General features: G+C 37.0%; 1 protein-coding gene across 2 annotated transcripts in view; it reads right to left on the bottom strand.

Annotated features, from left to right (window-relative positions):
- UTRN (utrophin) overlaps window positions 1-15,349 on the bottom strand; it is a 309,554-nt gene that overhangs the window by 78,808 nt on the left and 215,397 nt on the right. For both annotated transcript variants that reach the window (XM_058021836.1, XM_058021837.1), the window contains one exon: window positions 10,263-10,392. In XM_058021836.1, the coding sequence (XP_057877819.1) occupies window positions 10,263-10,392 (130 nt within the window). The remainder of the gene's footprint in view (window positions 1-10,262; window positions 10,393-15,349) is intronic.

Genomic DNA, 15,349 nt, shown 5'->3' on the forward strand with positions numbered 1-15,349 from the left:
TAAAAGCAGCTTACTGCTGATTTGTTACTTTTGGAGGGACAGGGAAAGGAAACAGAAGATAGTTCTTCCTTCCTGGGAACTTCATTAGGTAGTCTTTGCATCATTTCACGTAGAAAGAGCAAGGACACTGCTTTGCTCCTGGATCTCTTACCACCACCTTTCACTGTGGCACCAGGATGTCTCTTCATATTCAGCAGCAAAACCCAAGGTACACTAAGTACCGTGGGGGGCATGGTTCTGCAGCGCTACATCAGTTTTTCTGTGTAAACACTCAAATCCAAAAAGGCTGGTTTAAATAGTTTTTCCAAACCTACAAATATTCTATGAAGCTGTTGACTGAAAAAGAATCAAGCTTATGGTGTACTATTTCTCACAAATTTCAGGCTCCTAAAACACACACTCAAGACAGTCAGTAAGTCCAGTGTCGACTGATAATTTATTTCAGCAGGTAAAAGGTAGAAGAAAGTCCACCTTGCTGTAACTGAAATAAACCTCAATCGCTCCTACTGACAATACAATTCTTGATCAGAAGACAGGAAAGAAACTATTCCTGACTTCCATATATTATGATACCCACAAAGTAAAAGCAGCTTACTGCTGATTTGTTACTTTTGGAGGGACAGGGAAAGGAAACAGAAGATAGTTCTTCCTTCCTGGGAACTTCATTAGGTAGTCTTTGCATCATTTCACGTAGAAAGAGCAAGGACACTGCTTTGCTCCTGGATCTCTTACCACCACCTTTCACTGTGGCACCAGGATGTCTCTTCATATTCAGCAGCAAAACCCAAGGTACACTAAGTACCGTGGGGGGCATGGTTCTGCAGCGCTACATCAGTTTTTCTGTGTAAACACTCAAATCCAAAAAGGCTGGTTTAAATAGTTTTTCCAAACCTACAAATATTCTATGAAGCTGTTGACTGAAAAAGAATCAAGCTTATGGTGTACTATTTCTCACAAATTTCAGGCTTGTGTCTAGAACTCACAACCCAGAAACCCCGGAAAGCCTTCAGTTTGAGACTGAGCAAGACCCAGACAGCTTGAAAGCGAAAAAGAAAATCCTACAACAACCCTAGCAGGTCCTGCTGTCTGCTGCCTGGGGGTCCTTGCTGAAAAACACTCATGGGAAGCTTGCCGCATCAGGGAAGAGTTGCTTCAGCAACAACAAACAAACATGGCCAGTCTCAGAGGATTCCCCTTCTACATAAAAGCAAGCAGAGGAAACTATAATGCAAAAAGCTGAGAACAAAAGAAGTAGCAGAGACGTGACATGCACTGAAACTAAGCCAATTGGCCTTCTATTCAGTCCTATATAAAAGCTCTGGAAAAGGTTTATCACAGTACTCTTGTGATTAAAATTCAAGTGTTGCCTATGAATAAATTATACACAATCATGCAGAGATAAAAGTACCATTTCTGTCAGAAGTCAGATGAGACATACCATCTTTCATTTACTGATAGACTGTCCTTAAAATCATTATAACTGACTGAGTTTGGAGTTGCTACTGTGGTTGGAGGAAGGTGAGGGAGCAACAGACAGAAATTGTGTGGGAGGGATGTTTTTGCTTTACCAAGGTCAGATGAATGTCAAAGTAAATGCACAGTTATGGTAGCAAAAGTTACCCAACTGCGCCTCTTATATGCAGCTGTTGTCCCATAGCACCAATACAGAAAAGCATATTCTAAGTAATTAACACAAAATAAAACATTGAAATACACTCCAATTAGTTGCTGAGAAGTCTCTCTTTTCCAGATAAAAAAGTAACAGGGAGTTATTTGGATCACAACCAGAATTTCTGCCCACCAGTTCCACATATTTATTCTGTTTATTCTCTTAAAGTTTTTTTTTCAAATCTTGTTAGCCCATATAGGTATTGATATATGCTAGACTATGATGACTAGAAGAGTATTCTGGTCATCACTAGAAGAGATTCAAGACAACCCAGATGCCATTTGGGGGAAAAAATCCCACCAATGAAATGAAGAAAAATCAACCCACAATGCAACCACAATTTGTATTACAACTGTTGATACAGGGAGGAGAGAGTTGCCCAAAAGCACAGGGACCTTGCTGGGAAGTGGTTATGTAGGAGAAACAACAAACAAGGAATGGTAACCAGAGCACAGTGAAAGGCAAGAGTAATCAACAAGAGCCAACAGCACCAAGGGAAGGGAGACACATACCCAGCCTGTGGTTTATGGTGCATGTTTTGACCTCATAAGAGAGAGATGTTTGAAGAAAGAGTGCAGCTGAGTGTTACAATAGATATTTTGAACTTACCAAGTGTCTTAAGTTAATATTTCAGTGACTTGTTGGGTCTCGTAAGCTATTATATGAAAGCACTGCCTATGTGCACTCTGCCTGTAAAAGCAGAGATTGCACCCAGGCTTAGGGACACTGCAGTGGCAATAAGGGATTGCAGAGGAGAAACTTGGAATGAAATGACTGTGAAAAAATCCCACAATGCTTAACTAGATGCAAAGAGATATCAACTACATATGTAGCTCTGGGATACAGAGACATGGCAGTAACCTACAATTTGCAATACTGACACACCAGAACAAAGATGAAGACCAAAGCTGTGCTGTGATAAATTGCACCTTGTCTCTGAATTTACAGTATTTCACAGTAGAATAAACTGCATTATAGCACAACATAGTTTTGGAATGATCTTTACCCCAAGTTCTGCAAAGAAAATACTTCTTTATTTCTTTTGAAAAGAAATAAAGCTCATGCTCTAAGTAAAACCCATTTTAAGGAAAAGAAATTATTTTACACAGAAAAGAACAGCTACAAAATGCCTATGTAAAGACATCAAAGAAGTTGTTAGCATAAGTACTTTTGGAATAATTCATTTTGAGAATAATAATATTGATGAATGAATGGGAATTCACTACAGTCCAATGACAAAGGGACTGTGAACAATCTAGAAGTCAAACTGCACCTAAGGACCAGCATTTAATATCACAGGTTCTCTCCCAGGCTGAGGTTTCCTATCATACAGCTGTAGGTTGTGGGCAACCAAACCTCAGCAGTGAAAGCTGCAAGACTTATAAATGAGGATTAAGGGAACAGCCAGAGGTAGAACATCTTACATAAGGTAAGGCAATACTAAGCTTCATTGAGAGGGGAGAGAAAATTGCAGACCAATTGGATAAAGCCTCCTCTGTTGGTACCTTGAACATGTGAATACAGGGGACACTATACCCAGAAACTGGACTAAGGCAACGTTCCATGTGCGAAGCTGCAGTCTACCACTTTGATCCAACATCATGCAGTCACATCGTTCTTTACCTGTTGTCAGAGCCAAAGCCTACCAACACTGCATGAAAGAGTGAATGCTGCAAGACCCATGCAGGTCTAAGCTAGGTTAGTAGTCAGCTAAAAAGATCAGTCACTTGACCAGGAACACATGGAAAGCTTTATACTAAGAGCTGAAAATCTTGCAAAACTCTTTGGCTCTCCTTAAAGGCATAGACACAGGAAATCCAATGAGTGCTTCTTGCTCTAACAGAGGCAGTAAGAAGGAAAGTACCTGCAGCACCTGGGGATAGGTTCAGCGGTGGTTCTGTTGGTCCTCAGTTAACAAGTGGATTAGATAATCCTGAAAGTCTCTTCCAAGCTTGATGATTCCATGATTAGAAGCGGGGAACAATAGCTTGACTTTATTTGTCTGGCCAGCTAAAACAAGTCAGCTTTACTCACAAAAGAGCTAGTCCTTATTTGGGAATGGGAAAAGATTCCAGGATGATTGGGGTGATACAAGTATCTCATCAGAACTGAAACTCAAAACATGTTTGAAGACCATTTGTAAAATCAATGTTATAGTGCAAGGATATCTACTACATATTGTATTTGAAAAACATTAATTCATTGCAAGATTGCTTTATTTTACAAAAGCTTTGGAAGTGCTTGTAAACCTTGCACTAAAAAGACATTTACTAGAGAAATAGAGCAAAATACGTGCTTTTATGAGCTATAAACCATTCAGCATATATTCATTTAACAGAAATACATCTTGTATGACTTTGTTTTCCATCACAAAAGCCCAAGTTATTAATGAGCAACATATTACTTTCTTTTAAGCAGAGATCACATTCTTCAAGATACTGGTTGCACAGCATAAAATTGTAAATCTCAAAGAAAGTGTCTTAACAGTAAGATTTTTCTTCTATTAGTTTGGAATTCATTTAACTAGCCTGTCATTACACAAACCAGCAGACAGGATTCCTTTTTGCTGTGAAAAAATTTTACACAGTAAAATTTTCTCTTTTTTTCCTACTTAGTATAAAGTCTTCTCAGTCACCAGTTTAATCAGTGTCTTCCCACCCCCTTTTTTAATGGTACTTATTACATTATCCTCACTTCAGCAGCTGCTCAGAGAGTAAGAACAGCCTATATTCACTGGACCATCTATTTACAGGAGAGGATGAATATTAACTGATCTTGCAGTCAGGGAAAAGAACTCTTCTTCTGTAGTGAAAAAAATCTTGATTTTAATATACATTCTTTTGTCACAAACAAAGCGCTGAAAGCTCCAACAGCTTTTCTATTTCTCTATCACAGCCTGAAGGAAAACTTTCAGGCCCGAATTTTCAGCATGTAGGTTCCTTGCATGCTTACATATATGGATAATAGTAGTGAAGAAAATTATTCTTGCTTAAGAATTTATTTTAGACCTCAAACTATTTGGCTGTAGCAGTTTTCATTCTAATCAACCGATTAATCCTTATTACGTAGCCTTGAACTAGTGATCTCTTTCCATCTTGCTGAAATTACAGTAATTTCCTTTCACTTCTGCTAAATTCTTAACCAAAAATACTGGAACTGGAGATGATTTCATATTGCTTCCTTCTCACATGACATCAAACATTGTCTCTTCCTTGGTTCCATCAATCTTCACAGCAAAAACAATGTATGACATAGCACTGTGCTCATTATGAAAACTTTCAGAGCATTTGAATAGGCACAATGGCCCATGATCAAACTCCTAAACAGAAGACCCAAAAGCAGTGCTATCATTGCATCATGAAGTCTTTAGCAGTGCTGATGAAAAAGCATTGTCTGAGTTTCTTACAACCTTGACAGAAAACTTAGTCCTGATGTGATGGGAACAGGAAGTTTAAGAACAAGCAGTAGTTGGTTAAATGTTAAATGTAAACACATTTCCACCCAGAGAACAACCCATAATTCAGATAAAACTGGGACACAACAGAGCGTACAAGTCAGGAATGAATATGACTATGTTTATATTCCAAGGCCCTCATGAATAAAAAAATCCCAAACAATCAACCAATAATAAAATTAACCATTTTGAACTCCAGCCAGCCTGTTTCCATTAAAATCCTCTAAGTTTGCACTCCACACCACTCAGCAAGTGGAAACAATTTCCTTGAACTTTACTAATATGGCTCTGAGCAGACAACCATGTAGACCCTACAGGACAAATTTCAAAGCTTTACCAAAGCAGACTAGACTTGTAAGAAAAAGACTAAAGACTAAAAGCTAATTTTGAAAATGAGAGAGAGAATTATTCTGTGATTCTCTCATGGATAAATGCACATTTCTCTTATCATAGGAAGAAACTGTTAGAAGACAAGTGTGAATGAGCTCCAACTAAAACAAAAGCAGCAAAAAATAGTGTAATTAGTTTCTGGATATGATTCCACTGACTTCCAGTGGGCTACATCCTCTTCATTCTCCTAAGCACTTCTAATTCACAGTCAAGACTTCATACTCAGTCCAATTGAACAGCAGAGGGGAAAAAAAATCCCAGCAGTGTATAGCTACTAGTGTAGCTAGTATAGCTACTAGCTAGTGATAGCTAGAGAACAAACCCAAATTATTTGGAATAGAAATGCTGCCTGGTATATACCTGTTATATATTACAAAAGAAGAAATTTTTCTATCTGCCTATTTTCAGTGAGATCTTCCTTGCAAAAGGAAAAATTATGGCAGAGAAATTTACCTAAACGTGAGTGACGGTAAGCAAAACAGTTCAGCTTTTGTTTATGCCTGAAGCAGGTAAAGATATTGTCCCCCTACAAGTTATTTAAAGTATCTACATACAATCCACTGATGCTTATTAACATATTTCTTTTGTAACACAGATGTGATTTATGGGGCTTTCTATTCAATTAATGGGAGATAACAGATGGTAAATACTTATTTTTAAATGTTGTGTTTATCACAACAACCTTTGCTACCAAATAGCAGCTTTCAAAGTTAAGATTCTTATTGTCTTAAAAAATTAAGTTACTGAAGTAGTTGGACGACACTGCAGACTCCCGGAACCATTCACTATTACAATGACAATCAGTGTAGTGGCCTGTGATGATCTCCTAGGATGTTTCACTGCTTCAGTGGAAATGTAAGGACAGAATTTCAGCAAAGCTTTATCATCACTTCATAGAACTCTGGGGACATAAAATATGAAATCTGTTTTCCTTTGTCTTTCCAATGGCCTGTAACCTTACAGTACATGGAATTAAAAAGCCAGCTGTAACTATGCCATAGAGAAATATAATTAACTTTTTTAGATCAAAGTTTTCTCCTATACTATGGACAAGTGAAAAAAATGCTAAAAACATAAGCACTTTCAATTTCTTTAGCCTGTCCATCCATGAAATTCAGCAGCTAGCCTGCTGGCTTATTAATCAGCTCCATTCAGATGCTGAGGCAGCTCAAATACAGGAAGACTGTGAAGCTTGCTTTTTTGTGATGGGGCCTCTACAGAAACATGGCAAAACAAAAGCAGAAGAAAAGACATATGGGTGATGCAATTGACTAAGAAAGTAGTTTCCTGGAAGATAGAGAACTCTGACTGAATGTGCCAGTTACTCTCTGGTACAGTAGAAGGCCAGCACAAGAAGCATAAGGTGAAGATGGGGAAAGAAGAAACCAAGGCTTACTCATAACCTGAAACTACATTCTTGTCATATGTTTGAAATTAACAAGACCATTACAGGAAATAATGGGTGATCATAAGGCATGCTGTAAAAAATGTTCTCTTTGGATGGAACAATAAATGTGTGTGTGTATACATATATATGCACAAGTCCTTCAAAGAGGTCTCAGTCAGACAAGTTCAAAACTGATTCTGATCAGTTTTCTCCTAAATCTGTCTTATTCTTTGCCCTTGCAACAATGCCCTCCCTAGCATGAAAAGACCTGTGGTGAAAGAGAAAACTATCAAAAATACTGATTTTAAAAAATTAGATTCAGAGGTTGAAGAAAATAGAAAACAATGTCACAACTTTTATCATCTTCAGATTAGCTAATCATTCCCTCAAAACGACCCCTTCCCTCATACAAGGTAAGAAATAACCTCAAGAAACTGTGATTTCCAATTAATGTGAGTTTGAGTTAGTAAAATAATTTCGTTACTTCTATTATAGAACCAGCCAAAGTAATTTTCAAATCAAGACTGTGCAGTGTTGACTGTCAGTATTTTTAGAAAACAGACTGTCAGTTTAGAATCCATAACCACACTCCATGTTTATCAACATGAAGTGGACTTAATTGAAGCTAACAAGTTAACTTTAATCAACTACATAGAACACCAGTGACCAAGAGGCTGACAGAAAATTAAAAAAAAATAACATCTTAAAAGCAAACTAAAGCTCACATCCTTCACTGATAATGGTTAATCTGAAGAAAAATTGCATGCCTCTGGCTGTCTTCTAGTTCTGAGATTAAGTTTTCTGGAGACTCGTGGCATCAGTTGTCAGAAAAAATTTACTAGACTCACTCCTAGGTGAAAATTAACAGCTTATTACATATCTATGAGCTCAGACAGAATGATTTAAAGACAGCTTTTGGCCTGAAGGTCTATTAATCTACAGAAAGTGCAGGCCTGTTCTGCACAGGGTGCGAGTGCCCACTGCCGGCAGCGGGAGCTTCATTGGGGTCTCTGGGAGAAGAGGCTGGAGCTGCGCAGTGCCAGGGACAGCAGACCCTAGTCAACTCACCATGGGGCACACCTGAGGCCCTCAGCCACACTGGTGGCACCTCAGGGAAAGTGTATTTAAGAAAGAAAAAACACCAGAGAGGAGGAGGGAACCAACAGGAGAAACAGCAGAGGGAACACCAAAGTCAGAAAAGGAGGAGTGACCCCGTGGTAAGACAGATTTTCCCCACGGAGGAAAGGTGTGAGAGGGAAGAAGCAGGAGAAAGAAACTACTAGGCTAACCATGAAGTCACTGCCTTCCCACCCTCTCGTGCCACTTGTTGCCTTTCTGGGCGTGACTGGCATCACAAGGCAGGGTAGGGACAGGAATGAGGGAGTCAAGCTGAGTCTGTGAAAGGTGGGAAGAAAGCTGTGGTTTTAATGTTTGTGAGCCTTTTTCCCCACTACAAATCAACTTAGTATTTAATTATTTATTTTAAATGGCAATAAATAGTTTGTTTTCCCCAAGCTAAACCTATTTGGTCCACAGCAGTAGTTTGTACACGATCTGCATCTGTGACCCATCTGATCCTCATCCTGACTCATGAGCTTTTTCTCTCATGCTCTTCCCATCTCCTGCCTCCTTTCCACTGCAGTGGAAGACATAAGTAGATGAGTGGGAGTTTGGCTGATAGTCAAGACTAACCCATCACATGCTCAAAAAAGAAAGTCCATGGAAGTACTGAGTGTGAAGAAGAAAGAAGAAAAGAAGTTCAGTGCACATGCGTGAGGCTCCTCAGTCTGAACATATGACTGGTTGTTAAATACGATGGCTTGACCAGAGACATGCACACATCACCTGCAGACCATGGATGTCATTGCAACACAGTTTACCATGGTCATCAAATTCCCTGTTATACTGCTCTCACTGCCATTGGTATAACACAAAATAATAATAATTTTCATCATAAAAGACTGGATAGCAAGAATTTATGATGCATCTTATAATCTGAAGTTTGCATTTGCAGTTTGCATCCTGTCAATCAACACTGACTAGATCATTGATATCAAACCCACTTAGAAAATGACCATTTTACATTGGCAAGGTTTTATGTGCTAGCATCATTTGCACTGAGAGGTTCTATGATTTTGAGAAGAGAATCTGCAATTTCAAACTTCTGTATGAAAGAATGAACAGATATACAGAGAGCATCCTTACTTTTCAACTACAAGGTTGCTTGTGACTTAGACCAACTAAAACATTAGAGATGCCATAAAGCAAATCGGTTTGAGAGGAAAGAGAAACAGAATATCTTCAGGAGTCAGGAGCTCAAAACAGAAGTCAAGCAAGGGCACCAACAGCACTAATCAAGGAGATCAATGGTTCATTGGCTTTAATCACCAGCTATTCAAGACTTTGTGATAAAGTTGAACTAGGGAATATGAAAGCACGTAAAAATTTGTACAGAAATAACGCAAAGTATGGATGCAGGAGATTAGCTTTTTCCACTGAACAAACTGAAGAAGCTTGCAATGGAGATATATAAGATGATGTATGGAAATAAAAAACTAACTCCTGATAAAAGCAGATATACTGTAATTTTGTAAATTATACAGAACAGTAAATTGTTCACACCTTACAGCAACTGGCAGTTCTGCAAAAGCAGATTATTACCTTTCCTGAGAACAGCTCTTGTGTGACTAAAAGTAAGACTTCATAATGCTGCAGCTTATATCAGACATATAACTGTAGAAGTTACAGAGATAATTTCCTATTTTGTGGTTGTGGGGGAGTGGAGAAAACTTTTTGCAGGTGTCTGATATTTAGAGTAATATCTCAACAAATACTATGCAAAAACAGTTTCTAACATAGCTGTAGCTCCATTCCTTAGCAAGGATTTACCCAATATTCAAATCCTAAGGATTCTGTAAGGACTTTCTCCCTAAAGTGGATTTATTTTACTTCTAATGAGATACACCACTAAACATGCTTATTTCTATTTGTGGAGTAAAACTTTGCAATAGACATACGGATGTTTGAATGGGAATCCTTGAAGTACTATTCTGACTACATTTAAGGTGCATATGTTATTATGTTAAGAAAAAAGAACAGAACTATCATTAGTGTTTTGAACCAAAAATTGGACAAAGCCGAAGAGATGTTTCTACTTCTTCCATGAAAATGTTACAAATTTCCATTAAAATCTTACAAAGCAGAGAAGTAACCCTTGAGTCTAAAACAGAAATAAAAGCCATCCGGATGCCATTCAGAAGATTCTGAGGTCTTAGCAAGTAACTGGGATATAAAATATGTAGTAGAGACATGCAAGTCTTTTCTCTTTTTTTGACCCTCCCCAGCAGTGAGTATTTTCTGACCTGTTTTTGAATGCAAGCTCCTTCTTGGTTCCTCAGGCCCCTCAATGGGTTGGTCAGCAAGGAAAACTCGTGCCTGGTCCACAGCGTTGAGAACGGTTTGCTCTTTTTCCTTCAGTTCACGTCTCAGTGCCTTTTGGGAAGGGAAAGAAGAATTCACTTGTTACTTGACGTTGTGAACAATATCATTTTCTCTGTTTTCATCTCTCCACACCTGCCTAGTGAGTAATAGCCAACGTTAATCAGACTGCAAGATAAAAATGCAAATTTTACAAAATAGAAGGAGCAAGAAATTGAGGCTGGAAGGGTAATTTTTAGGAAGTTGACTTGAAGAAAGAAATACAAGAAAGGTGATGATGGTAAGTTTTAAAAAAGCCTAACAAACAAATTACTACATTAAAATTCCATTAGAAAGTAAATTTAATGGGTTTATTGCTTTCAACAGGATTGCTAAAATATAGTTGATTGCTACAACAGACTGTTTACTTTTTTGATAGCTGGAATAACAGCAAATTGCATCTACTAAGACTTCAGGAAATTATAAATGCTAAGGTTGCATTTATAATTGCAAAAATTAACATTCCTTAGAAAACGAAACAGCTTGTTACTGCCCACTATTTACTAATATTTTTAGAATTTAGAAAACATGTATCAAATTTTATTGTGTAACACATTCTGAAAAAGCAGTTTTTTAAACTAGTGAAAAAATATTTTGATCTTAATTACGCAAAAATCCTTTGAAACTTTTATACAGAAAGAAAAAAATCAATTTTTATGTAAGATTTTTTCATGGTGGTAGAAATAATTTCAGGATATTATGCTCTCCAGCACCTATGACGTTATTAAAGGTTTAAGTGTAACCAACCTTTAAAAAAATAAGAAGTTTGTAAGTAGTCAGCTGTTATGTTTCTTATGAAGCATTTTCATCCAGCATAAAGCATAAATCTGTCCCACCTAGAAGGAAACTACTTTTCTTGTTTTATTTGTATTATTTTCTGCACACACAAAGGAAGATACTTTAAACATTATTAAAATGCTGTTTATTTTTACAGTATATTTTTTAGTTCTTATTTAAAAGTCAAGGCTTATTTTGCTGCCACAATTAGCTTAGGCCCCATTCCAGATCAAAATGCAGTTAGCCAGGGCTGACAAAATTCTATAATAAAATGAGTCTTCTACCACAGAAAAGTTTGAAAAACAGATATCATAAAAGCATCACAAATGCTGTCTTATCTTTTCATTACTTAGTCTCTTGATGCCACAATCACGAAAAACACCCTCATCTCAACTTTAGCTTAGCAGGAGGCAAGATGTCACTTTTCCTCCCTCCTTCCCCACTTCATTCCTTTATCTTCCTCACCTTTCCAAATCCTTCCATTCTATTGCTTCAAATAAAATAAATAAATAAATAAATAACATGTAAATAAATACATAACCCCAAGAAAAACTAAGCATTGAAAGCACAGTAAGCTCGATTACATTTAGGAACCTGCATTATACTGTCCAGTAAGCATTAACTCTTGTATTTATACAAACACTCCTCAGAACAGTGTTCTCTGTATACTTCTGTACAGCAATAATATTCTTTGTAGGATTCAGTACATACTAGATGTAGTAAGTGATAAAAATTGCCATTTAAAGAACAAATCTTCTTTATTTAAAAAAAATAAATACAGAAATGGAAGTATTGTAAAATTAACATTCCTGAAGAATCTCTTCAGTTCTTCACAGTATGTATCAATATTTTAGTTTCACATAACACACACTAGAATAAGACACTTTGAATCATCCACAGGTTACAAATCATTAAGGCATTCTCTATGTAGGAATTTGTTTCAAGAAAGAAAGAAGGCAGTTTGTATGGTTAGAAAAAATTCCCCATTTAAAAAAGACTTTTGGTTAGTAGAAACTGTGTGGATGCATCAGTAAAATATAACACATTTTAATTTCAAAAACTTGGCGGAAACAGAGGGCTGATTACTACACTTCGAAGTAGGGAATATTTCTAGATTTACTTTTCTCCCCTCCATACTTCCAAAATATTTCCAAAGAACACAGGAAAAGGAAGGCTATGTCACATTTTGAGTATGCTAAGAAATTCCAGCAGTTAGAAACAATCTAGAGATGGATCTCTTTTACTCAGCCTCTCCTGTTTACCCTCACATAGTGCCTTTCATCAATTTCTCCTGACCCTCAATAAAACTTCAATCAAGTTTGACCTAAGAGACCTTGGATTTAATTCACCAATATCCCTGCCATTGAAGGAGTTCAAATTGAAGCTGACAACAAAAGATTTTAAGAGTTTGGCCCATACAGCTCATCAACTATAAGTCATTCATAGCAATCCTTATCAATATTTTTATAGAGAACTTTCTTAGCATAAAATAAACCATACACTGAAATACTACTAAAATTATTTAGCAGTAGAGTACCTTGAGCACAACACAGATTTCTTAGGTTTTTTTCTTAGGTTTTGTTTTTTTCTTGTACCACAGGTGCAAAAATAATGCACTCAGACTTGCATAAACTTTTCTTAGCAATACTCAATATATTTCTCTGTCTCTCTCTGCCAGTAAACAAGAAGAGCAATCAGACTACACAATGCAAGGATGACCAAGCATACCAATAATACTATCTCTTGTCCCAGCAAACCTCTCTGCAATAGAACAAAAAAAGAAACCCACTTATAAATCTGATCTTGAGCTGAAATTTCATCTGTTTGGAAAGACAAAATAAAGATTTCAATGGAAAAATCATATCTAGAGGAACACTACAGAGTAAAAATAAGTCATAAAAAGCCCAGCAAGGAACATAAAACCCACAATACTGAATTTGCTGATTTTACATGTTTTTCTATAATAATAAGTACAATCACATATTTTAGTGGTTTATTTAGCTTTTCAAGAGATGGCTACTCAGAATGGATGTGCCTCCTTCAGTAGTCAAGGATATTACTTCTTTCTCCTTTTGTCAAAAGAACTACAACAGCTAAAGCATTTGTAAGCCTTGAGTATAGCACGGGTTTTAGTAGAGGGTGAATTCTGCTCCTGTTGCTGACTATGCGTTTCAGGGAGAAAATTAGGAGAAAACTGATACTAGAGTTCTGATATAGATTCAGTAGATGAAGGTATAGAAAAAAAACCTTGAGAAGCATCTCAAAACTTGTCAGTGAAAATTGCCCACTAATAAGCTAAAAACATGGATGCAAGTATTTTTTGAGTCCCATTGAGCATGCAGATGTGAACACAAAATGAAAAAGTGAACACTGAGCACAGAGATAATGCCTTTATTTTGCCCCCACTATGCTTTTTTATGTTTACAAAAGCAAAATAATATTTTAAATTATACTGGTCATACAAAAAGGGGCTGTACACAACTTGGTCAGTAATTCACACCACAATATTTCATACAACAATTATAAATTGCAAAATTACTGTATACTTTGGGAAATGGTTTAAAATGAAAGCTTCACTTCCCTCAGTAATCTGACAGGTGACAGGCCACGAAATCCAATGTCTAAGGTTTATACAGTTCTGTTGCATTTGCTAATCCACTGTTACTTCCTACACAAACCAGGACATGCAAGAGTCCTGGAAAAACCAACACTAATTTTAGACATTCTTCATTCTTATAACAGAGAGGAAAAAATCCCTGAAAACCTAAAATCTGGTGTGCTGATGCAGTGTCAACACAAACTGTTTTCATAGCTGACCCTAAACAATACTAGCCAAAAATACCTTAAAAAAACCTGCTTTGAAAAAAGTCTTCCACGAGTAGATGAACATGTGTTGACAAAACTACACTCTTGAAATATCTTATGCAGCATTAAACAAAGCGATGACTACAATCAGCACTGCAGCATTCATTTTGTAGGTACGAGGTCTCTTAGCCCACTGCAGTGGAGTAACCCAGGACCCAACTAACAATCCTCCTCTCAGGAAAGAGAAGGGCTTCCATGATTTTCAACCATGAGCCAGGGATTTACTTTCCACGTTGATTTGTTCCTCTTTCAGTGACTGCAAAACATGTTACTCCCTTTATAACTCTGGAAATGCAGACAGATAGACCACTTCCTCTGTCACATCAAGAAAATCAAACCTATTTGCTCACTCTTCATTAAAGATACATCTGATTTCTAATACAAAACCCAACTCTTCTTGTAAGACAAGATTTCTAAAGAAAGTTGCCTAAACCAGGGCATTACAAAATTTCTGTTGGGAATGCTTTGCAGCTGGGTCTTTCCCTCTCTTGGAAAATTTAAAATCTATAAAACTTTTGCTATTGTGATTTTGACACTGTTTAGCGTATCCTGAAAGCACCTATTTCCTTCAGCTGCACCTTAAAATTGCTTTTGAGCATAGTAAGTGGACTTCCAAAATTACTCACTGCTAATTTGCAGTCTCTTTTTCTCTTTTGCATTGTACAGACTTGTACAGAATAATTCAAGGAGCAGATCTGCTTAATAGTTCCAACAGATGAAGGCAAAGCTAATTTCAAAGAAAACACATGGGATGTTTCTTAAAAACAGAACATATTTAAATCAGGTCTCATTATGCACTCTTTCAAGGAAGTAAAGATGCATGTTATTGTAACTCATATCAGTTCAGCACACTGTAGCCTTATGTGCCAATCAGCAGCTCCTGTAGCATTTAATTACTTATTCATCTTCATTCTGCACCCGGTGCTTGAAAACTCCTGTTACTTTTATACACTAAATTGAAATGGGAAAAAATAATCTGTGGGATTTAACAGGATGGGGAGAATAAGCAGGATGATTGAGCAAACTCAGAGCGAGATGAGGAATTGTTTATAAAGATCATACAGAGATAAAGGTTGTGACTGAGTCTCTGCCAGCTGTCTCCATCACTAAAGAATGAACTGGAAAGAAAATAAGCATAGCACGTTTAAAAGCTGTTCTTTCCTGTCAGATACTATTTAATGGAACATGTACACACAAAATTTCAAAAGTGTTTTGGTCTCTGTACACATCTCTCTGTAAAAGTCAATTTTATGTGTCTACCCCATCTGATAAGGAAAACAGTCAAATAAAGAGCAATATTTGAGACTGTGCAGCCCACCATGCATTTGCC

Source organism: Melospiza georgiana, chromosome 3 (genome assembly GCF_028018845.1).
Source record: "Melospiza georgiana isolate bMelGeo1 chromosome 3, bMelGeo1.pri, whole genome shotgun sequence".
NCBI classification, from domain to species: Eukaryota; Metazoa; Chordata; class Aves; order Passeriformes; family Passerellidae; genus Melospiza; species Melospiza georgiana.